Source organism: Zootoca vivipara, chromosome 14 (assembly GCF_965207765.1).
Source record: "Zootoca vivipara chromosome 14, rZooViv2.hap1.1, whole genome shotgun sequence".
NCBI lineage: Eukaryota > Metazoa > Chordata > Lepidosauria > Squamata > Lacertidae > Zootoca > Zootoca vivipara.
Window position 1 is genome coordinate 42,257,383 of NC_142597.1, and position 24,202 is coordinate 42,281,584.

A 24,202-nucleotide genomic window follows, 5' to 3' on the forward strand; every position below is an offset into this window, starting at 1 on the left:
GCTTTCACTGCTCCACACATAGGTCACTGTATACTTTTGTTCATTTGTGACATAAGACCAATAAAACTGTATAGAAACGAAACAAAACAAAAAACAAAAAAACACTACTGGACCAGTTTAACCAAAAAGCCTGGCTTTCTTTTTACAAAAGCACATGCACAAGTTTAGATCCGTTATTTCAGAAGCCCATCCGTTCTGTTTTCGTTCCATTCTTTCTCCAAAGGGGCTCAGAGAAGTTTACATGGCTCCTACACACTTTATCCCCACAACAGCCCTTTGAAGTAGGATGGGCTGAGAGGTGGTGACTGTCTTAAGGCCACCCCAGGGCAGTTTCATGGCTGAGTGGGGATTCAAACCAGGTCCTCCCAGCCCTCAACACGCTAACCACTCCAAAGAAAACTTCTCAAATCCCATATAAAAATCATTTTGATACTCGAGATCCCCTCCCCCCCCCCAAAAAAAATCTTTGTATCTAAAGCTGTAAAGAATTTTTTTTGGGGGTGCAAAAAAAGAAAGAAAATAAACCTCCAATAGGCCCATCCAAACCTTGCAAAGAGACAAGAGGAGCTGAACTAACCACACTAAACAAACAAAACAAAACACACTTGAAATTCGCATTTAAAAGGCTGACGGAAGGACTCACTTGTTGAATGTGGGCATTGTTGGGCCCATTGATGAATTCTTCCAGCTCGGCCAAACGGTTTGTTTTAGCAAGTGCGAAAATGAGTTCCGTCTCCACATAGGATTCCCGGGCCTTCCTGCGGGCCATCTGCAAGTATTTCACCAGCTCCTCCCAGTTTCCTAGGTTGGGGGGAAGAGGGAGAGGAGAGGAGAGAAAAAAAAGGGGGGGAAAGTTCAAGGTCACATCATGCTGAAAATCGGCAGCGTTGCCCAGTGAGGCTGAAAGACGGAGATCCTTCACTTCGTACTTATTACTCGACCGCACAGTCTCACTCAACGAGGAACGTCACTTTTTAGGAAAGGGAGGGGTGGACAACATCACGGCATGTGCGACACTGGCAAAAAGCAAAAACAGGATGAGCCCCCCAGAACACTGATTAATTCGTACTTAGACTTGAGCTGCGTGCTGAGCTATTAGAGCAAAACACAGTCGCTCATTCTTGCTGGACAGAACACAAGCTTCCCAAAACTAGGGAAGAGGGGAGGAAAAAAAAATCGGGTCAGCCAAACAATCCACTTCTTTGTCATCCGCCCCTTATACTGAGCAAGTCTGTTCAACGCATCTGGTAGAGGATAAATGTACTTTGCCAACCACTTGGGTATCTTGCCATTAGGGAGGGGGGGCAGATTCTCATCTTTTCCTCTACTGTGGGATCCAAAAAGTGGGACCCGGAAGGGTGGGGGAAGAGACCCTTCTCCCAGTTGCAGTTATGGGAGGGGAGTTAAACGAGGGACAACCAATTGTTATGTTGGTACAGTCCTCCTGTGATTGTTAGAATCCTGGATAGGGACTCTTCTACCCCTCGGCCTGGTCACCCTGAAGGAAGGTGACAAAAACTGGGGAACAGGGAGAAGAAAGCAAACAGGCTCCTTTAACAAATAGAAAGCCAATGTTGCAGGACGACTATGCTTCCTGCAACCAGGAAGAGGGAGGCTTAATGTAGCAAGAGGGGGCAGGAGGAAGGGTGAAAAGGCAACTTATAAAAATTATTTTAAATTTGAAGTTAAATTGTCAAAAATCTTTGAAACTCAAAAAAATTAAAAAAAGACAAAGAAGCTGGTGTAACATGATGTATGAGCCAGGCCACTGTCTCAGAACTAGGAATTCCTCATCCAATAAAGTTCTGCTTAAAATGTTTTCAGAAAGGAAGAGGAGGGCTGAGGGGGAAAGTTTCACGTGTGACTGGCTGCAATGCAAACCCTGCTTGATCCAGCCATTCTAGAGAAACTTGAAGGAAAGCGAAAACAGACCCCTCTCTCAAGAGCCCTACGCTGTGGAACAAAGTGCAACAGTCAGGTCAGACTCCCATGTGCAATAGCCAGCTCTTTAATCACTCTCTTGCGTTTCTGGGTTGTCATGGTGGAGCTGGGGGTGTGGAACCGGATATAGCTGCCAGGAAAGGTCTTGATCTTCCAACCACCCCACAGGGCGACTCCGCATGTGGGAAGGACCACTCACCCAACATCATAACAGTGGAAGGTGACTGAAACCTGCCAAAGTCCAAAGGACATTTTGGTAACCACCAGAGGATCAGCAGCCTCCTCTGAAGGCTGGAAGTGCCCCTTGAAAGAGGCTCCCTGGAACAACCAGCTGAGAATTGGTCACAGGGAGCCCCTTTCAACTCTGGAGGGAGAAGCGCTCCTTTTTAAAGAAGAAGAAGAAAAGAGCGTTTCCCCTCCATCCAGAAAACTGATTGCATTTAAAGCACTTCTTTCAGTGCTTTGAATGCAAAGTGTTGTAGCCAATGCTACTCAGAATAGTACCAATGAAAATAATGGACATGACTAAGTTTGGTCCATTTATTTCAACTCTTCAGTAAAACTTGGTTAGAGATAAGCTGCTTCCTCTGGAAAGAGGGGGGAAATGCTTCAGTTAAGGAAGTGCTCCCCCCTGCCCCGAGCAAGCAGTTTGTATTCAAAGTGCATTGAATCCAAGTGGCTTCCTCCAGCCCACTGAGCTACTCGAGGGAATTTCCAAAGTGGAACTCCCTAAGGCAGTCAATACCAGCCGAGTAGTGGGACTTTGGCAATGCAGGGCTCTCTTTAAGGACTGTGCATGCAGAGACCTGCCCTGCGCTTTGAAGTCCTGACAATCAGCTGAATGGGGCTTTCAAAGCACCTTGCAGCCGCCGACAGTCAGCTGACTGGATGTGCCTGCCAGACTCCTTTGGGACCCACCCCCTCATCTGACATTGTGAGGTGAGGTATGGGCAGGGCTTTCTTTTCTAGCCGGAACTCAGTTCCGGCACCTCTCAGGCGGGCGCCATTGTCATTATGAGAGAACAAGGAAGGTGTTCATGGTGAGTTCCGGCATCTCTTTTTCTAGAAAAAATAGTACTGGATAGAGGGCAAAAGGGCTTGACTAGGCCAAAATGGTATGGCGGGCTTAATTAGGCCCACAGGTCAGAGGCTCCTCACCCTGTGTTGGAGCATGAGAAGTGGAGAGTTGATTGGAAAGGGAAGGGGGAATCAAACCTTGGCAACATTTAGCAACAAGGACGAGGAACTGGCCGCCCTCTAAGTGTTGGGTTCCAGTTCCCTTTAGTCCCAGCAGCAGGCCAAAGCGGTGATGGGAGCCACAGTTCAGTCACAGGTTTCCCATAATGGCACTGCCGTCCTTCTCTGTTTTCATCCAGCTGCCATAATTATAACTGTGTTTACTGCAAACCACATTAAGAGCAATGCTGGACTGAGAATGTGAGATGAGAAGCAGAAGGAATGAATGAATTCTTGAAAGAAAGGAAGGTCACCCAATGCATTTGAATTATGACTTCCGGGATGCGTCAAACTTTCTACATTGGCAGAAGTGCTTAAGTTACTACAATCCCACCTGGGTGCTGCCTGTTCTGAAAGCTCCCAGAAGAAAGGCTATACTGAAAACAAAGCTTTATATGGGGGGTTCCCAAGCCTTACCGCTGGCGTTCGCGGCCTGAACCACTTCCATGTATGAAGAAGGATCGTCCGCTTTGATGTAGGAGTCTATCGCTTCCTTAACCATCCCTTTCTGAAGCTGAGCTTTGGCAAGCTGGCTCCACACGGCTGGCTCGTTGCAGCGCTCAGCGAACTCGTATGCACGGTCCAAGTTGCCAATGTGTTCGATCAAAACCTAGAAGGTGGGGAGACGGCTGCCATTTAAAAAATGAAAACTAATAGCGTGCTTGTGGTAAGAATTTGCCAGTGCAAGAGCAGTTTGGCCAGAATTGAGCCTAGCATGTGCCTAGTTAGGCCTCTCAAAGCCTTCACACAAAGGATGACCAAGCCACTTTATCAGGAACTCTTAACACGAGGCATGAGAAAAGCCCGCTATAAATCTTTGCAGCTTCCCCCCAAGGGTCTAGTTAGTATCTAGGGCTCCTGAGCTGTATGTAAAACCTGGGCTAGAACCCCTGCAGATTCTGGTGAACTGGAACACTTAAAACTTGGGCTGGATTCCCTTAACATGGAATCGGCACCTTCAGCACAAATACACAGAGCAGTTTGGGGATACAAACCAATGCTCAGCTCCGTGAAGAGAACCATACCCAGAATTCAGAGACATGGACGCCCAGCATTACCTGCACTGCGGAGGTGTTCACATCAAACTTCCTGAAGATGGAGAAGGCCTCTTCAAAGAGTTCGTTGCTGATCGCGATGTTGGCAATATCAGGAGCATCATAGTTGTCCAGGCGGTTGATGTATTCCATGACTCGGGTCCGGTCGGCCTTGATAGCTGTCAGTATGAGGAGGTTCTGCAGATTCCTTTACAGGAAAAAGCAAGGAATAGTAAAGCAAGGAATTAAGGCATCAGCAGCCATCATTCAAACCGCATAATAAAGGTTTAGTGAGTTCACAGGTTCAGTCCCAGATCTCTGTAGCTGAGAAGGGTTTTTGGCCCTCTGTCGAGGACCTTAGAAGAGTCCGTGGCAGTTGCTAACTGTAAGCAGCTCGATGAGGTGTGAGGAGCCTTTGTGCCTCCAGAGGTTGCTGAACTACAACTCCCATAATCTCTGGTCATGCTTGCTAGGGCTGGTGGGAGCTGCAGTTCTGCCTCATCTGGGGGCACAAAGGCTTCCAAGCCTGGGCTACATAGACAAATAGTGTGACTTGACATAATAATGAACTGCCACTTAATATTCGTTCAGCAATTGTAAGGAATCAAGTCTTCCACTCTGGAACTCCCTGTCCATTGAGATTAGGCAGATGTCTTCAACGTCTTCTATTTTGGCACCTGCTTAAAAAAAAAAAGCCCTTACAGTGCTAAAAATCCTATCCAGCAAGCTGCCTGCGCTTTTGAGGTTTTACTCACAAATTTCCAAGCATCTCCAAGTATTATTTGAGGCGTAAGGGTGAGATATAAGACTGACAAACACAAGAGTACTGACCTGTGTTCACTGAACACCGAATTGTCAAGAACAATTTTCTCCAGCAACTCAATGAGTTCATTGGGGAGGTCGGCGGTCATGAAAGCCTTGACGGTGACAGATACTTCCTCGGGGTCCTGAGTTTCAGAGAGAGCTGTCTGCACGACCTGATGAGAGAAGGGGGGGGGAAGGTGAGCAATGGGTACCTACAGCTGCCAACTTGTTTGCCTATTGCTCACTTTCTTAAGTGTACACACAGCACAAGCAAAGGGGATTCGAGGGGAGCGCAAAGTACCTGGTCAATCAGGGGTCTCCGGTAAGGGTTGCTCTCCAGCAGTACACTGGCCCATAGCTCAGGGTCTTTGCGGCGCACCAAGTAACGCGAAAGGCTCTTGAAGAGGGAGTTCTCATTGCAAACCTGGAATGCGAGAGAATATATTCAGGCCGGGAAACAGAGGTGTTCTTTTGTGAGGGGGAGGTAGAGGGAGAGAGAGAGAAAGCGTCAAGAGTTCCGAGCCTGGATTTTACAGAAGCAAAAAGTTCAGTCAGTGCACAGCATTTGGTCATTTGGGAGGGTTTGGAGTAGAACATGGGCTGGAACAGGCCAGTCCTGCCCGGGGACGTCGGTTTCTGGCTGCCACTCTTTGCTCTCGCTTTTTGTTCACGTGTTTTTATTGAATGGGTTTCTGAACATACAAACAACTAGCATCAATGTAAAACAGATTTATCTGCTGCAATAGTGTTCACTGCGAAGTTTGGTAGATTAACTTAAGCAGTCTCTCCATAGGTCTCCATGGGTGGATGGAAGAATGATAGAATCAGAGAGTTGTAGAGGTGAAAGGGTCTCCAAGGGTCATCTAGACAAACCCCCTGGGATGTAGGAATTACAACTAAAGCACCTCTGACAGATGGTCACTGAAACTCTGCTTAGAAATCTCCAATAAAGGAGAGCCCACCACCTTCTGAGGGAGTCCATTCCATTGCCCAACCGCTCTTACTATCAGCAAGTTCTTCCTGATGTTTAGTTGGAATCTCCTTTCGTGTAACATGAAGTCATTGGTTTGGGTCCTACCCTCTGGAGCAGCAAAAAACTAGACTAGTATGAAATAAAACCAAACCAAACTGTGTCAAAGTCATCTCTGCTTACCTTTCATAGCCTTCAAATCCCCTGTTAACTTTTCAACTAAAGCAATCTGCCAAATGTTTGCTTACCACCTCCATGTTAATCCTAGAACAGTTTTCCAGTGTTTCCTCACCAGCCGCTGCCATAGAGAATACAACTAAGCACTTTGATGTCGGAGGGCAGAGCACTTTGATGTAGGAGGGCGTTTTGATTTTCAAATACAGACAGCAATGCTAGTTGAGGAATACACTGAAACTTGCAACCTGCTGTTTTACCAGTCTCTTCAAATCAAGCCTTCCATTCTTCCAACCAACTTAAGTTCTGCTGCTTCTGAGTACACACAATCTTCAGAACTGCTCAGAATTGAGCCAAGCAACCTACTTTTTCATTAACATTGTATCCAGCATCATTTCCTGACTCCGAAAGACACTACAAGAGCATCTTTCTAGCTAAGAGAGACGCAGGGTGTCGGATACTCACATTAATTAGCTCCTGGTCGCACTGCCCACGCTCGTAAGCGACGCAGGCCAGATGTGGGTCTCTCTTCTCGCAATACTTCCCCACCACCCGGCTGTCATAGTAGGGGTTCTCGCGAAGGAACCTCTCGGGGTTGTTGTTACTGTCAATGTAGATTTTAGCCAGTGCGTTGTGGGTGGCTGGTTCCTCGCAGCCCTCATGAATTCGGGCTTCCAGCCAGGGCAGGAGGAGTTTCAACCTTTAAAAAGGAAAATAATAATAATAGTCAATTGGTTGGGTAGATCCCAAAAGGGCATGTTTGGACAAATGAATGTCTTTCTATGACCCAGCGCGTGTGCGCACACACACACACACATCCTCTAGAGGGCAGCATTCAAGTAGTGCAGTGGTGTCCAAACTTTTTTCAAAGAGGGCCAGATTTGATGAAGGGAAGGGCCGTGAGGGCCGACCAAAGGGCCAACCAAATCAGCTGGGAGTTGTAGTCCTAAACATCTGGAGGGCTGATGGCAAAGGATGAAGTAACAGTGCGCCATGCTCTCGAAAGCAGCTGATAAGAGAGCGAGTGGCGATGATGCAGCGGTCAGAGCGTCAGACCAGGACCTGAGAGATCAGGGCTCAGATCTGCACTTAGCTATGAAGCTCACACTTTGGGCCAGGTCCTGGTCTCCCCGCCTAAGTTACCTCACAAGGTTGTTGTGGGAATAAAATGGGGAAGGGAAGAACCACCATGTACACACACCACCACCCTGAGCCCCTTGGAGGGTAGTGAAATAATGAATTCTTTTTTATTAAAAAAAAAGCCGGCTCACATTGAATCCAAGAAGTTTTCTTTAAAAGTAACGAGGAAAAAAATAAGCAATCAATGAAATGAAGAGAGCAGGGAAAATGCATGCTGAACATGCAAGGATAATATTGCCAAATGGCTCCTCAAATCCCTGCTTCAGAGCGCTACACAGCCATAAACTCACTAGGGGATTTAAGGAAAGGATCTACTCTCCCATCCGTTACTTGGAATTCACTGGGGGGTGGGGAGACCTTAGGCCTAGGAGCCAAACATGGCCCTCAAGGCTTTCTAGCTGGCCCTCAAAACTCTCCTTGGGCCACCTCCCTCGCCAACCCTGCTTTCTATTCTTCTCAAGTGCTTCTACTTGGAAGTAATGTGTATCCTAGAACTAACTTGCTTGGAGGGAGGGGTCTGGGAGTATGTGTACAAGCTAACCTAGTTTAACTTCAAAGATAAATTTAACATTCGTGGCTCTCCTGCCCACTTTTGCCTCTTGCCCTGCCCCCCCCCCACTAGCATGTGGCCCTTAGGTGGTTGCCCAGGAGGGAATGTGGCCCTCCGGCTCAAAAAGCTTCCCTGGAATATTAGCTTTATGGGGCTATTGTTTATTTCTGTAATGGCCAAATAGCTTTTTTCAGTATTAGCCTTGATCAATTACCAACTGATATTCTCTTTCCAACAATTATGTGTAAACCGCCTTGAGGTGGTGGTTTAGAAGGTGATTAATCACAACAGAATGGCGCCACAACTCAAAAAAAGAGGTTCAACATTCCTGGTTAGCAATATTGGAGAATGTTGGTGCCCCCACAAAACAGAACACTGTTCCCACAACCCACGTGAGGTTTACCTATTTCTTTTTTCTACTTCAGCAACAAGCTCATCTGTGGAGAACTGCCCTCTCACAACCAAGATCAGGCTCTTTATGACGTCTTCGGAGCAGTCCACGTCAAGCAAGCCCCCGATGACCACAGGGAGGCGACTCGGGTTCACCTGCAGCAACCCCAAGATGGCATTAAAGCAGCGAAACCACAATTAGACACAAAAAGGCTCCAAACCTCACACTCCAACCTCAAGTTACTGCCCACTTACAAAACAAGCTCCAGCTCTCAGAGCGGGACAGTGAAGGATGCAACTTGGGGGGGGGGCAGTTAAGCAACCATCCTCTCAGACAGACCCTGCCAGAAGGTGCTCCCTTGATCTGGGTTGGTTTGGCTCTATCAGCATAGGAAGCTAACAGGGAGACCATCCCCAACATTTGACTATACAGTCGTAACTTGTATTCCAAACGCCTTGGTACTCGGCAGTTTTGGCTCCTGAACGCCGCAAACCTGGGAGTGAGTGTTCTGGTTTGCGAACGTCCTTTGGAACCTGGATGTCCAATGAGGCTTCCACATGGCTGCAGGAGCTTCCTGCAGCCAATCAGAAGCCGCACTTAGGTTCCCTAATGTTTTGGAAGTCGAAGAGACTTCCGGAACGGATTCCGTTTGACTATTTCATTAGACACACTTTTGACAATGCAGGTCGCTATATAAGAGAGGTTTGAAGCCAGTTGACTACAAGGTAGATTCTGTACAGACTAGAAATCCAAGACAGCAGCCCAATGAGATTAAAGCCAGAGCGCTGTTTATTTAAAGAAATATATATAACATACTGTTATTTCATTAAAGCGACCTACGACAATGATATATATATATAAAATACAATAAAAGCCATATTAAGACTTCAATTAACTATTGTGGAAAGATGCATGCCTTGGCCAGGACTATGGTGCTGGACTATGGCCTGGTTGGCGGGGGGATAAATGGGGCGGGGGAGAACTACGCATGCTACCGTGAACTCTTTGGAGGAAAAGTGGGATATCAACGTAATGAATGAAATAAATAATACTCTTAATTGTCTGCATAGGCATGGCAGGATGGGAAAGTTTTCAGCAGGTGCTTAGAAGCTGAAAAAATCAGAAGCAGAGAATGAGCCTGTTGGAATTTCTATTGGCACAGTATTTCATAGAACTGGGCTTGTTCTTAATCAGATGAGCCTCATCCACTCGGGGAGCGACCGGTGAGGTAGATGATCTCAGGGACTGAGCTGAAGTTTAAGTGAGCACCACCTTTTCTTGACTCTTGTCAGTTTGTGACAAAGAGCAGCCCGTGAGCCAAGGTGGCTTATCAGGGAAGGGCTGGGGGTTCCCCTTTTCAGGAGTTAGGACCACTTGCTTCTTACCTTCTGCACGTAGATCTCAATGTATTTTTGGAGGTTGTTCCTGTACAAGTACAGCACCAGATCGTGCACAAAGTCAAAGCGGTCGCAAACGATGATCAGTGGGAGCTGGTCTGTCAGTTTTGCCTCCTGCAAAAAAAACCGGGGGGGGGGGAATCAAGGTTTGAATGAACTCCTTCCCCCACTGCTTTCCTGAAGAAGGCTGTAACTGTGCTGTGAAAAGCAAGTTTGGCAAGATGAAGGCGTTTATACACCCTAGGGACAGACAGGTTTCTATCCAAATTTAATGTAATGAGCTTATTTACAGACTTTATTCTTCTTTACAACCATGCATGTCCCAAGGCCTTATCCTGCCCCAAACTCCCGATTTATTATTTTTTTGGGTGGTGGTGGTTTTTTTTTTAAAAAAAATCAGCCATCGAGTTTACCGCCATAGCTTCACGCTTTGCAGACAGTTTTACAGAAAGCACAGGAGACAAAAGGATTACAAGCCTAGACTAGGCCTCAGCATTTGCCAACTGCTACAAGTTACACAGTGCGCAGGATCCACCCTGGGATTGTGGAGGCTAATACAGATTAAGGCTTGCGTTAATACCGAAGGGTGGCGTGTCTAGAGTACTTGAGCCCTTTCACCTTGCACTTCCCAGTCATGCCTGCCTGATCCCCTCAGGCAAGTGAACAATTTCCAGGTAGCCAAATGGAGGAAGCTCTTGCAAACTGGAGAGAGAGTGGATTCTTGCTTGCCTCCATCCTCCTGCTTGGGCCAAGAGCACCTTGATCTGAATGCAGTGTCTTCTAATCCAGTCTCTTAAAACGGGATCTGCTTACAGAGCTGGGTGGTGCACGCTGGGACTGGTGGGAAGAGCCAACACCAGCCACCTCATTCTAGGTATGTCCCCATCCACCTCCTTGCCAAGTTCTACAAGGGCAACAATCCTCTTGAACCAGACCCATTGTGGGGGCCTTAGCAACTCTTCCCCAGCTGAGGATGAGGGAAGCAACCCAAGGACAAGATGCTACCCAAACACACAGCGCCCCAGAATAGACAGGTGGTTCCCAACCGTTTTTTGGCCATGTCCCACCTAAGCATCTCTAAAATCCTGATTGCCCCCCCCCCATGATATATAATTCTTATTATTCAAAAAGTGAACTTCTATTCATGTGGAGGAAGCCTAAAAGGCCATTAAAGGTAAAGGTAAAGGGACCCCTGACCATTAGGTCCAGTCGTGACCGACTCTGGGGTTGCGCGCTCATCTCGCATTATTGGCCGAGGGAGCCAGCGTATAGCTTCCAGGTCATGTGGCCAGCATGACAAAGCCGCTTCTGGCAAACCAGAGCAGCACATGGAAACGCCGTTTACCTTGCCGGTGTAGCGGTTCCTATTTATCTACTTGGATTTTGACGTGCTTTTGAACTGCTAGGTTGGCAGGAGCTGGGACCAAGCAACAGGAGCTCACCCCGTCACAGGGATTCGAACCGCCGACCTTCTGATCAGCAAGCCCTAGGCTCAGTGGTTTAACCACAACTTGGTCTAAAGCTTCCAAATTGCCCCCCTTAAAAATCAAATTGCCCCCCTGTGAGTAGACCCACTGACGTTAATAGGCATGACTAGCTTGGTTCATTAATTTCAATGGTCCACCCTGAGCAGGACTTCGTTGAATCCAACTCTAGGACTCCTAGTAATGAAATAATAGGTAGTGCTCTTCCCTGTGAATGACATTTGAAAGCAAGGTGTCTAGGTCACACACGCAGGCACAAGAAAGGATTGTGTTCTAAGAGGAAAAGTAAGCCACCACACACACAGTTTTTCAAGACTGCTAATCCCAGGATACAAGCCTCTACACGAAAAGTGGACACTGAAGGAGTTAACAGATCGGGGAGACTTCTATACTGGAAGGTTTACCTGGTACATGTCCTGAACATCCCACAGACACAAGGATAAGCACAAAAGACAACAGACTGATCAGGAAATGGTTGACTCACAAACACACACACACAACTCGAAACCGCTGCTTAAAAGCTGGCTTCAAAGACAATTGCTAGATTACTTTACAAGGGTCCCAAAGCCTCTTCCTTTGCTCTAGCTCCCCACACCATCCCCACTAACAAGATCTATTCCTCCCTATGGGTTGTCCCCCATGTAGACCTATTGAAGTGGGTGGATATGGCTAACCAGAGCTGCCACAAGTGTTGAGCAACTTTGGTTCGGGGCCAGGAGTGGGGAACCTCTGGCCCTCCAGGTGTTATTGGACTTCCAACTCCCATCATCCTGGATCAATGACCCTACTGGCAGGGGCTGATGGGAGTTCAACACCAGCAACAACTGGAGGGCCACAGGTCATGGAACCATAGAACTGTAGAGCTGGAAGGGACCCCACAGGTCATCTAGTCCAACCCCCTGCAATGAACTCAAGTATCTGTGACAGATAGCCAGCCAAGCTCTGCTTAAAAACCTCCAAGGAAAGAGCCCATAAGCTCCCGAGACCATTCCACTGTCAAACAGCTCCTTCGCCTGTGATTTAGCCCTTTGCTCTGCCAAATTGCCAAAATCAATACTTAGCTGTACTTTCAGGTGGTGGCATTTTCGTAGAATCGCAGAATTGTGGTTGGAAGGGACCCCCCAGGGTCACCCAGTCCAACCCCCTGAAATGCAGGAATGTTTTTAACAAAATGCCCATGCTCTTTTAGGAATCAAAGGCCTCTTATATTCCAATAGATTTATCAATGGCCTGAGCTGTGCTGTTATTTCCAATGGCCTCCACCACCAAAATAAGAATTAAAAACCACAAGCCAAGGATAAGCTGGCCTCGCTATGGGGAGCTGAGGTGGGAGCGCGGAGGATTCTCCTCTCCTTTTTTTACCTTGAGGAAGTTCTTCACCCGCTCTGGGTCATAGCAGTTACTTTCTCTGCAAATTCTTTCCACCTCTTTAATCTGGCCTGTCTTGCAAGCAGCCTGGATGTATTTGAAGTGCACATCTGGGTCCTGACTGAAGTTGACGATGGAGCCCAGGAAATAGAAGAGACCTAAGTGGGGGAAGTGAAGAAGAGACTTTAAAATTAAATGCCAGTACCTTGGGAATCAAGTGGAGCAATTGTACGACTGTGAGACCAAGTTTGTGCAATACAAGTTCCTGTAGGACTGCGGGAAGAGGAACCTTTCAGACTGAGCACCACATTCTCATCTGGGCCACATGCCAGGGGTGAGCACATCAACCTTTGTGCACAAGGCTCATTTCTGCAGACTCACATGCCCCGTCTGTCCTCGTGGTGCAAGCCCTATCTCATCCCAGCCACACTCCCTCACATTCTTCACCAGCTCTGCTTTGCACCCTCCTCAAGTTAACTCAAAGTAAAGGCAAAGGGACCCCTGACCATTAGGTCCAGTTGTGACCGACTCTGGAGTTGAGGCGCTCATCTTGTGTTATTAACCGAGGGAGCCGGCATACAGCTTCCAGGTCATGTGGCCAGCATGACAAAGCCGCTCCTGGTGAACCAGAGCAGCGCATGGAAACGCCGTTTACCTTTCCGCTGTAGTGGTACCTATTTACTTGCACTTTGACGTGCTTTTGAACTGCTAGGTTGGCAGGAGCTGGGACCGAGCAACGGGAGCTCACCCCGTCACAGGGATTCGAACCGCTGACCTTCTGATCGGCAAGCCCTAGGCTCAGTGGTTTAACCCACAGCGCCACCTGGGTCCCCAAGTGAACTTAGGCTGGCTGGAAATGTGCCCTTGAACACTGATAGTGCCTCTTATTCAGTTGGTTGGAGGATAGAGAGGTGTGTGTATTTGTTGTTTATTTTATTACATTCACACCCCAACTTCTCCTCCAAGCAGCTCAAGGTGGTGCACCCGATTCTCTTCCTCCCAATTTTATCCTCATAACAACCCTGTGAGGGAAGTTAGTTAGGCTGAGATGGAGTGACTTGCCCATCGCCTGGTGAGTTTCATGGCTGAGCAGGGATACGAAGCCTGGTCTCCCAGGTCCTAGTCAGAGACCCCGATCACAGCACCACATTGGCTCACCTTACTGTACAAAAGGAAACCTTTACATTCATTGCTCCGTGCGCTTTTGCCCCTGGCCCTGGACACCACTAAGCAAGTGGCCCCCCAGGAGGGGATACGGCCCCCCCAGGCTGAAATAGGTTCCTCATCCCTGTGGCGAAGAGCTGAGGTGGCCCAGTTGCCTTACCTTCAAAGCTCTTGAAAGATTCGAAGAGTTCAATGAGGGACTGGGTCGAAAGCTGCTCATGGTACTTTGAAGCAACCTGGACGCATATCTGCAAGTTCTGGCGGATGTTGGCCGAGAGCATCGCCCGGAGACATTCGAGGGAGTCTTCCACCGAGAGGGAGCCAAAGTAGTTCACCAACCACTGCAGGTTAAAAGCAGGCAGTCAAAAAAAAAATCTAACCCATGGTGATGTTCTAAGTCCAATTTGCACACAGCAAGCACCCAAAGCAGAGGACTGGAATGGGAGGAATCTACCATCAGTGATGGAAAGACTCATTTCAAAATACAGCTGGTTTGGGACCCTGTACCTCGGGGTTGAGAAGGTGAGTGTGGACGACGGCGCGCTTGATGTCATACAAGTCGGTGAAGTGTTCCAGGGCTCTCTGGAGGAGGCCAGCTTTCTCGCACAGCTGGGCAATGTGGGCTCGGTCGTAGTGGGTGAACATCTGGTTTCCTAGGATGGCATCAGCAACCTGGAAGGAAAGGGAGATTTGGCAGTCAAAAGGGAGGCTTCATTCTACGCTTACGGCTTTGCCACCAGGTGTAAGCTTTTAAGAGGCTATAAGGAAAGCCAGTAACGTGGCACGGCAAACCTCAAATATATTTCCTCCCATGCGCTCGGAGAATCCATCATCAGGGGTAAAAGCAGCCTGCTTGGAGAAGTAGGGATATTCCAGGCATTTCTATGTGGCACCTGCTCTGAATTTCTTACTTAAGGAGGCTCACCAGGGCTGCTCATTCACAGCTTTAGAACAACACCAGAACCACAGCCCTCATTTTCAGAGGACTCTTGGTTTGTTTTGTGTCTTACCAGACTGATGCAGCCACCTCTGATATTTCTTAATGTTTTGTTTACAAATCAGAGCGCCGGACTGAATAACTCTTTTGAGTTTCTATTGTTAACACATGTTGAGGCTCAAGAATGGTATACATGGTGCAGAAATACTCATTCCACAAATCAAGAAAGGGATGAGTATATTTCTGGAGCCTTAACTCTCTTCATCCCATGCCACTGACTACCGGTATGTTTGCTGTGGCTGATGGGAGTTGTAGTTCAGGAACACCCAGAGGCCCAACGATTCCCCACACCTGATCTAGACAGTGTGGTTGCTTTGAAGCAACCCACCAACTACTGGGTAAAGTTCAATCCCCATTTGGGTTGTTCCTGCAGCCTTTCAGAACAGCAACAGGGGGGATATAATCACGGAATCAAGGGTGCCGGCCCCAGAGCTACTGAGCTTTAGTCCATAACACCCACCTGGTTGCAAAGTTTCCATACCCCCCCCAAAAAAAGTACCTACCTGAGGGGCGTGCATGAGGTTCATTTCAAGCAAGCGGGTTTGCAAAGGTCCCTCGGATGGGCGGTTGTTTTTCAGGGCATCCAATAAAAAGGCTGTGCACTGCTGAATCAGGTTGTACTCCATGAACACATCCACTATCTGGAGGGGGAAAGAGAAGGTTCGATGTAGAGTTCACACTACTTAAAACTGTCCTGAGGTAGGGAATAAAGCACCGTACAATTTGTTCCCCCCAAAATCCTGGCTAACTATACAAGTTATCTAAATCAGAAGAAACCGTCCATATCCCAAGGCTCTCAAGGAGCTGCTTCCAGTCATTAACACTGACGTAGCACAAATCTGCTCTTACTCACTACTCAAGGGTCTTGCAAAGGATGGGTTGGAATGAGTGGTTCTCCAGCTGTTGGGACTACAATTCCCATCATCCCTGACCATCAGCCATGCTGGCTGGGCATGATGGGATTTGAAGGCCAGCAGCATTGGGAGAGCCACATAGGCTGTGGCAGGGTCTCTAACCTGATCCTAGAAACCACAAATTCCACCTTTCAAAGACTCCATGCATTGCAAAAAAAAAAAAAAAGTTCCGGAGGGACTGAGTAACTTATTCCATTTTTTATTTTATTTTTACCGTTTGCATGTTTAAAGACCACTTTCCCACAAGAGCAAATAAACTATTGCTGCAATCAGTCCTGGAGAACCACCCGGTTTCCAGTGTTCATTTGTAGATGCAGCCTTTGGTATCTTCACAACAGCCTTGATTTATCTAGAATTATGCTTGTGGAAAACAAGCTTTGGCCATAGAATCACTTCTTAAAATGACAAACCAAGTTATTCCTTGAATTTCCTACTCCAATACCTTTCATCTAAAAATTGACACAAACGCCTTTCCGGAGGGCCAATCAGTATTTTCAGGTCTCCAGAAGCCAAAAAGGTACCTTCTTTTTTCTTCATGTTCAAGTTTTACTTACTTGGGTGATATCTGCAAGAGGTTCCTCATCCTGAACCAGCATTTGGGCAAACTGCTGTCCTTGGTCTGGACTAATGCGCATCACATTCCTCAGGAGGAAGATCCAGTCAGGAGTGTAGCCAACCTACACACACAAACACATGTACAGAAAGGTATTTTGTGAACTTTTTAAAGAACCAGCTACCCTGGCAACTTCCAACCAGTTCTTCAGATCTGTTGCTGGAAGCTCAAGTTCTATTACATACCCCTGAAATGCTACCCCAAAACTGAGCCTCAGAGGTGCAGGGAAGACTCTCTGGACCAGCCTCCTACTGCTACTATTTTCTGATTTGCCAAGGACTATTCCTTGTCTTTTATATGAATCTCACCAATCCCATTTTAGACTTTAAATGTATTGTTTATTGATTCTGCAAACTGCTTTGCTCATTACTGTTCGCTTTTTCTTTTCTTTTTTTGGCAAGATGTGCTTTGTGCTCTTTTTTTCAAAAGAAAGGAAATGGCCTAAAATATTTGACACACATAAACTAGAAAGCAAGCCACTCAGCCTAAGCTTCTACATCAGAAGGGCTCGTCTCCTCTGGCGCACCTCCTGGAAAGGGCTTCAACCAAGTACCATGGGGAAGGTCCATAGCTCAGGGGTGCTCTGGCTCAAACCCCTGTGGCCTATGCCGGTACTCTGCCTGAAACCCTGGAGAGCCACTGCCAAGTCAGCATAGACAATACTGAGTTAGCTGGACCGGTAACCTGATTTCGTATAAGGTAGCTTCCTCTATTAAATCACTACAGCCACCCAAACAGGCAAGCTCTACAGGTGCTGCCGGTTCATCCTGTGCTTCTGACTTCCATAGCTAGCTTCTGATCTCTTGTGCATGCTGTGTCAGAACCCACCCCTTCTCTCTTTCCAAGTTATTCAGTTTTTAGCTATAAAAAAATTGGACACAGACACTTCAAAACAACTTACGGTAGTTGAAATACAAAATTACCCAGCAGTGCCATGCCATAAAATAAAGAGGTGTGAAATAAAAGGCTCACAAGACTAAACTGTCTGGGGCAAGGATAATCTCTCTGCTAGATAGGCCACCCTGAGGAGAGCATCATATCACTGGGGCGACACTGAAGTAGCCCTACCCAAGGTGGAAATCTAAATAAGCTCTGAGGGTTTTGGGAATGGCCAAAGGGCATCACCAAGGAACCTCGTCCCTTTGGTCGCTGCTGCCAGTCAGCAGGGCCCAAACAGGGTTGGCAAAGTGAGCGCCCCAACACGAACTCCAGTGCCTCCTTGTTCCAGCCCAACAGCAAATCACCTTCTTTGCATACAGCACAATCTTCTGAACTTGTCCCGTTTCGGCAAAACACTGGATCACTTTGCTGGGAACGTTAGCCCTTAGGTAGACGCTCAGAGCCAGTGTCGGGTCCACAGATTTCACCAGGTCCCCCAGTTCTTCAGAGCATTCCAGCTGTTTCCCCCGCAGAAACAAAAAAAATTAAACAGATTAGAAAAGAGAAGCAAATTGACACAGGCAGAGCTGTGAAATGTGCAAGAGGGAATGGCTGGAGAAGAAACTCAGGGGGTCTCTTGCGCACCTATGACAACACACACACACACACACACACACACACACACACACACACACACACACACACCACTTGCCTGCCAGCCACCTTGGGCCCTATGAGTCATACCAAGCAGGGGTGCGTAAAGGGTAGAGTGAGACCAATTGCGGTTCCAGACTCCAAACGGTTTACAACAAATTACAATTGTGAGAAAAGGATGTCACATTTTAAATTGTTGTGGCCTGGCCTGGGGAACTTGGGGTGGAGGGCGGGTAATAAAACAACTACATATTAACAGGATTTTTTTAAAAAAACAATTAAGCAGTTTCTAAGTACTTAAAACAACGAGCGAAGGAGGCTCCCCACCTACTTCTAAAGGAGGCAAACCAAAATGTACAGATTATAACTGGAGACAAAAGAGCTGGTAGAGGTCAAACAGTTCTATAGGGCACAGATCCAGAAGGCATTGGGAAAATGAAGGGGGTAGAGAATCCAGTGCCCTGAGTTTATCTGGGAAGGTCCTGGCAAATGAACGCTGTTTTCTGTAACCAGCAATCTGAAGACAAGGTTGCTTTATATGCAAGGTGGCACTTTTAATTTTGATATTTGCCACAGCACGGATCTGTAGCTCACCAGCCCCTAAAGAGCAACCTCAACGCCCTCATTTATGGACAGCTGCTATTTGGGCTCAATGCACAACAGAGCCACTGAATTCAGTCTGCAGAAAGGGTGGATTTGGTGACTGGCAACCTCCTAAAGCCACACTCCTCCCCCCCTTCAAAAAGATGTGCTTTACCTTGTCTTCTTTCAGCCATTTCTCGAGGAGCTGCTTGCGTCCTTGCTGGAGCACCGGCCGGCAGAGTTCGAGCGACTCGTACTTGTTCAGCTGGCCTTGGTCTAGCAGGATACCAAAATACTGGAGCAGGGGAGAGGTCTGGCCTGCCTGTGCCGGGACACTCTGGAAGCGGCGGATGGTGTCTGGGGTACGCAAGATCCCCTTTGGAAGAGAGAGGGGTAAATAAAATGCATCGCCTGTCCTTTAGGGGGCGTAATTTTTCACTATTTTACCCGACCTTAAGATTAAAGTTATGCACATGTGCCCTCATTTGTCAACCTATCAGCAGACACAGGAACTGCTCTAGTGAACCAGGCACAATCCAGTTAGTGGAACTTGCTATTCCAGCTGACTTTTCACTTTGGGTTTTTGCAATGGTGAATAGGAATTGTTGCCAGGAAATGTGCTGCTCATAAAATCCCAGAAATAATGAGTTATTGCCACACAGATTCATACTACCTCACAGTCCCAGTTCCCCCAACTGGGCATTTAGATTATGAACACAAAGGTGGTTATATAGCTAGCTCTTTACAGATGGAGCAGCCCCCACGCTTATAACTTCCTCCGGTTAGAACCAAAAAAACAAAAACAACACGCATCTGTTTATAGTAACTTAACATTTATGGTTCAGATGAATTGTGGTTGTTGTTTGCTTTTAAAAAATACTGTTTTTGATTGTTACCCACCTTTAATGTCTTCTGAAAAATAGGCAGAGTACATAAGGTGTTTTTAAAAGTTACTATTTGCACAGCACAGATCTCTGCCCCGAAGAGCATCCACTAGGGAAACAAGAGGACGGGGGAAGGGTGTGGAGACAGGGGGAACAGGAATGCTGTGTGTGTTTGCTTCAGGTTACAGTACAGCAAGTGAACGGGAGAGTTTTGCCAAAGGATTCACAGGAAAGGTGGGCTTTCAAGAGCAAAGGAAGAGATGGCATTCATGCAGGTGGACTCAGTAGCCCAGGGTTGAAGGCAGCTTTTGTTTGGATTTTGCTGAACCTCAACTCCCATCAGCCCCTGCCAACAGAGATGTATGATGGGAGTTGTAAACCGAAGACATCTGGACTATTGTGATTCTGTTTAAGATGGGCTACCCATGTTCCTCTGCAACTTCATTCAGCTGCACACATTTAGCCCCAATTGCTAGAGGAGCGTGACTCCTACCTGCCAGTGTATAATAGAAAGGGTGTAGTCTGTCATCCTAAATTCCCAAGCGACAGCCCGGGATAACTCAAGCTGAAAGCTAATAGAGCACCCCCAGGGGTTGGGAGACAAGCCAATGTGAAGCAAGCATGCAGCCAGCAGTAACCGCAGCATCACACCCTGTGTGAGTGATCCTGCGCTCAAGGGGCACCAAAGCCTGGATGGCTTAAGAGCCATTTTTCTATACCTTTGGGGCGTTTGCCGCCACCTTTGCCGCTTCCGAGTAGCTCCCCTGGGCAAAAAGCGCATTGAATTTCCGGGCAAAGAGCTCTTCGGCACCAGCAAGGTTGTTACGAACGGCCATTCGGAGAGCCAGGTCAGGGTTCTGCAGCACATTGGTGATGTATGGGATGATGTTCTCTTCTTCCACACACACAGACAGAACCTGCGTTGGAAATATAAGGTAGAGAGATTTCAGCAAGGCTTTCGACAAAGTCGCCGTGACAATTTCGCACAGAAGCTGGTAAAATACAGGCTGGATGTTACCGCTAGGTGAATTTGTAGCTGGTTGACTGACCAAACTCAAAGAGTGCTCGTTAATGGTTCCTTATCCTGGGGGTGGTGGGGAGTGACAGGTGGGGTGCCACAGGGTTCTGTCCTGGACCCATTGTTATTAAACATCTTTGAAAATGACTTTGATGAAGGAATTGGGGGGGATGCTTATCAAATTTGCAGATGACACCAGAATGGAAAGGGTAGCTAATATTGCAGATTTGGAGAACTGGGCAAACTAATGAAATTAATTTCAATACGGGCAAATGTAAGGTCCTACACATAGGCAAGAATAACCAGCTGCATAAAGATATGGGACACCAGGATTGACAGCTACATGTGCTGTGCAATATGGGGGTCTTAACAGGCCACAAGCTTAGCACAAGTCAAAAGTGTGATGCAGCAGCAAATAAAGCTAATGCTATTCTTGGCTGCATCAACAGAAGCATAGTGTCCGGACCAAGGGAAGTAATAGTACCACTCCATTCTGCCTTGGTTAGAGCATATCTGGGGTTACTGTGTCCGGTTCCGGGTACCAATTTTAAGTAGGATATTGACAAGCAATGCAAGAATTGCAGCTAAAGAATCCCTGACAGATGGCCATCCAACACATGCTTAAAAACCTCCTATGAAGAAGATTCCACCATCTTCCAAGGAAATCTGTTCCACTATCTAAAAGCTCTTACAGTCTGGAAGTTATTCCACGATCACCTTTCTTGGAACTTGAAGTCACTGGTTCAGGTCCTACCCTCCAGAGCAGGAAAAAACACCCTTGCTCCATCTTCCATATGACAGCATTTAAGGTATTTGAAGATGGCTCTCTTATCCCCTCTGAGTCCCCTCTTCTCTAGGCTAAACATTCCCAGCTCCCTCAACTACTTGATTTCCAGACCCTTTAACATGGTAAAAGGTAAAGGACCCCTGGACAGTTAAGTCCAGTCAAAGGGGACAATGGGGTAACGGCGCTCATCTCGCTTCAGGCCAAGGGAGCCGGCGTTTGTCCGCAGACAGCTTTCCAGGTCATGTGGCCAGCATGACCAAACCACTTCTGCCGCAACGGGACACCGAGAACGAAGCCAGAGTGCATGGAAACACTGTCACAGGGGTACCTATTTATTTACTTGCACTGCTATGCTTTCAAACTGCTAGGTTGGCAAAAGCTGGGACAGAGCAATGGGAGCTCACCCCGTCACGTGGATTCGAACCACCGACCTTCTGACTGGCAAGCCCAGAAAGCTAGCAGAAAGGAGAGGCAAGGGTAGGGAAAAGAATCCCTCTCCCTGATAGGTATTTCACTTCATACAGGCTAAGCATTCAAACCCATGCCTTCTTCACTTGCTGTCTGAAATGGTGCAGTTCAGAATTGCACTGCTTCTTCTGTGTGTATATATAGAGCTGCTCTGAGTTGGGGAAGGGCTCCTTCTTCCTCTGTGTCAAGGGAATGAGTCACTGGCCTTTTAGGCTTTCGAGGCCCAAAGGGAAGAAGAGAAGAGCAAAGACTCTTCTGCCAACAGCAATGAATCATATACTCCCAGTCAGCTCAGAAGGACATCATGCCACAAATCTGGACGCCATATTTATATATATATACATACATTTATTTACATGGTTTACCAAGGGGCATTTGTATCCCAGATGGATGCCTGACATCCGGGTCAGGTCAGATTTGCATAGCATTCCAAACCTCAGTTAAGCATGCAAAAAAACACACTCTGCAGACTAGAGCATTCACAATGTGACAGCTGGTCAGGGCTGTAACTCAGCACTCCCGGCTGCCCCCAGAGCCAGCGCACAGGCAGCACAGTTTGCTAATGTTATGCAAGCTGGTATGGGGATTGCAATTTAAAAAATACTGATTGTTTCCAAATTTCTCCATCAATAGCTACTTAGCTACAACAGCCAAATATGGAGATTGCATTTAGTATCCCACCGAAGAGATGATACAGGGAGACTGAGCCAGGGGGGGGGTTGCAATGGGGATGGTCTGCCCTGGGTGTCACCACTGGGGGGGGGTGACAAAATGCCGGATGGCACTCACCACAGGGCCTGCAGCATGCACTCAAGCCACTGCATCTCTCCCAGCCTCCGCGCTACCCAAACGGTCCACCTGCCCCCTCCCCCTCAGCTGTAGGGTGACCGAGTAGGAGGAGGCAGGCAGACTTCTTGGAGGCCCCGTGAAGCATCCTGCCCTGCGGGCGGCTGGCCCCGCCCCTGGGCGCAGGGCATGCGCACCTCCCCAGGCGCCCAATCGGCTTGCTCCGCTGCTGGACTGAGTGCTGGGTTGGATCAACCTTTAATTTCAACCAACTTGGGAAACCTTGTATTTTAGTATTTGAATTCCGACAAGCTTCCTAAGGGTCATTTCCCCCCACCCCACCCTCACGGAGAAACACAAGCAGAAAGACTCAGAGGAGCGCATAGCTCCTAGAGCCTAGGTCTGGCATCTCCCTGCAAGCTTCTTTTTTAAAAAAGAAAAGATATGGGGATGCATCCTTGCTCACTACCCCTGTTCACTGAAGTTAAGATAGAAAAGTGCCACCACTGAAAAAAAACCACTGATCTTTCAGAACCTGCTTCCAAGGGACAGTGTACCAGACACATCCTCAGACTAGATGTCGTAATTTGCCTGCAACATTTATACCCTCCTTTTCAGCCCAAAAGACTTCCAGAGCAGCTTACAGCTTTATTTTATAATGAAGCCAGTCCCTGCCCTATGGCTTACAAAGAAGCACTACAAAAGGAAAAGGGGGTTGGGGAGGAAGTGGGGGTAGGGAGCAAACTAGAACTAAACTAGGAACTAAAATATCAATGTTACTAACTTCTTACAACAACCCATTTGGATGAAAAAAAAGGCTATTCAGTTAGAAAAACAGGAAGCGGTGGCCCCTTAGTGATAGCCTGGCAACCCAACCTTCCCAAAGTGGCTGCAATGCAACCAGAATCAGTTGACCTTACAAGGTAGGGCCTAGTTGGAACCTGACAGCTTCCTGTCCCCTCCTGCCTTGGCAGGGAGGCTCACAGGAGCCAAGCCAAAACCATCAGCACCAGAGAAAGTTGCCCAGTTCCTCTTCCTCACGTGCCAGCTGGATTCCAAAAATTCCCTGTAAGGCGGAGAAAGGGCCCAGCCCAGCTGGGAGAAAAGGAGAAGTTGGTGAGAGCCACGGTTCCTCACCATCTACTTACTCTACCCCCCCCCCCCCCGAGGGGAGCTGGAACCAACATCCCCCAAGCGAGAGAGGGGCCCCTAGACTTTGTTCACGAGTTTTTAACCACCAAGGCACAATTTGTGAAGACCCTTAATACAACAGCTCAAGAACACCCAAGTGGGGTGGCTAGACAGCAGAACCCCATCAGGCTGCTTTGGACAAGTCTCTTCTGCTTCAAAGCAGCAGCTTGGCATGGCAAACAGCTGTTTTCGTTACATGTGCTGAACTAGCTGGGTGGTCCTTTGCATCCTGGTCTAGGTTTTGTGTATGTGTGTGTGAGTGCAGTTAAGACGCTGGGAAACTTAACATACCTGAATCAACTTAACAGGGCCCATAGTTCAACAACAGAAGACCTGTGCTGCAGGCAGATCCCCCCAGTTTGAATTCCTGGCACCAGGACAATCAGTGGTTAGTGACAGGTAGGACTCTGCCCTAGAGAGCCACTGCCAGTCAGTGTGGGGAATACTGAGGGGGACAGACACGTAGCCCAGTGTAAGGCAGATTCCAATGCAACTCGGGCTCCAATACACAGGAAATGGCAAAGCTGCTGCTTCCCAGCTGCCAGGGAAAGGCTTTTTCAGGGCCATAGCAGCTTAGTGGCAGATTAACGCAATCCGAGGAGAAGGGGGATGCTAGCTCTTTGAGAAAGCTGCTGGAATTCCAAGATTAAAGCGACCCTAACAGCAAACCAGTCCAAGTAGCCTTTGCCCTTCGGAACCATACCAAAGAAGGAACTTAAGAGTTTCACCTTAACACTGTCATTCTGCGCATATATTGAGGGGTGTTCTTTTTTTTC

At 47.7% G+C, this 24,202-nt stretch overlaps 1 protein-coding gene across 1 annotated transcript in view; it reads right to left on the reverse strand.

Annotated features, from left to right (window-relative positions):
- CLTC (clathrin heavy chain) overlaps window positions 1–24,202 on the reverse strand; it is a 77,627-nt gene that overhangs the window by 13,998 nt on the left and 39,427 nt on the right. The window contains exons 7-22 of the mRNA XM_035140282.3: window positions 19,896–20,093; window positions 18,468–18,668; window positions 17,422–17,574; window positions 16,119–16,241; window positions 15,154–15,291; window positions 14,161–14,325; window positions 13,814–13,994; window positions 12,484–12,647; window positions 9,626–9,751; window positions 8,253–8,395; window positions 6,625–6,859; window positions 5,317–5,439; window positions 5,043–5,188; window positions 4,236–4,419; window positions 3,595–3,787; window positions 644–801 (exon numbers count right to left, since the gene is read on the reverse strand). Coding sequence (XP_034996173.1) covers window positions 644–801; window positions 3,595–3,787; window positions 4,236–4,419; window positions 5,043–5,188; window positions 5,317–5,439; window positions 6,625–6,859; window positions 8,253–8,395; window positions 9,626–9,751; window positions 12,484–12,647; window positions 13,814–13,994; window positions 14,161–14,325; window positions 15,154–15,291; window positions 16,119–16,241; window positions 17,422–17,574; window positions 18,468–18,668; window positions 19,896–20,093 — 2,631 coding nt within the window. The remainder of the gene's footprint in view (window positions 1–643; window positions 802–3,594; window positions 3,788–4,235; window positions 4,420–5,042; window positions 5,189–5,316; window positions 5,440–6,624; window positions 6,860–8,252; window positions 8,396–9,625; window positions 9,752–12,483; window positions 12,648–13,813; window positions 13,995–14,160; window positions 14,326–15,153; window positions 15,292–16,118; window positions 16,242–17,421; window positions 17,575–18,467; window positions 18,669–19,895; window positions 20,094–24,202) is intronic.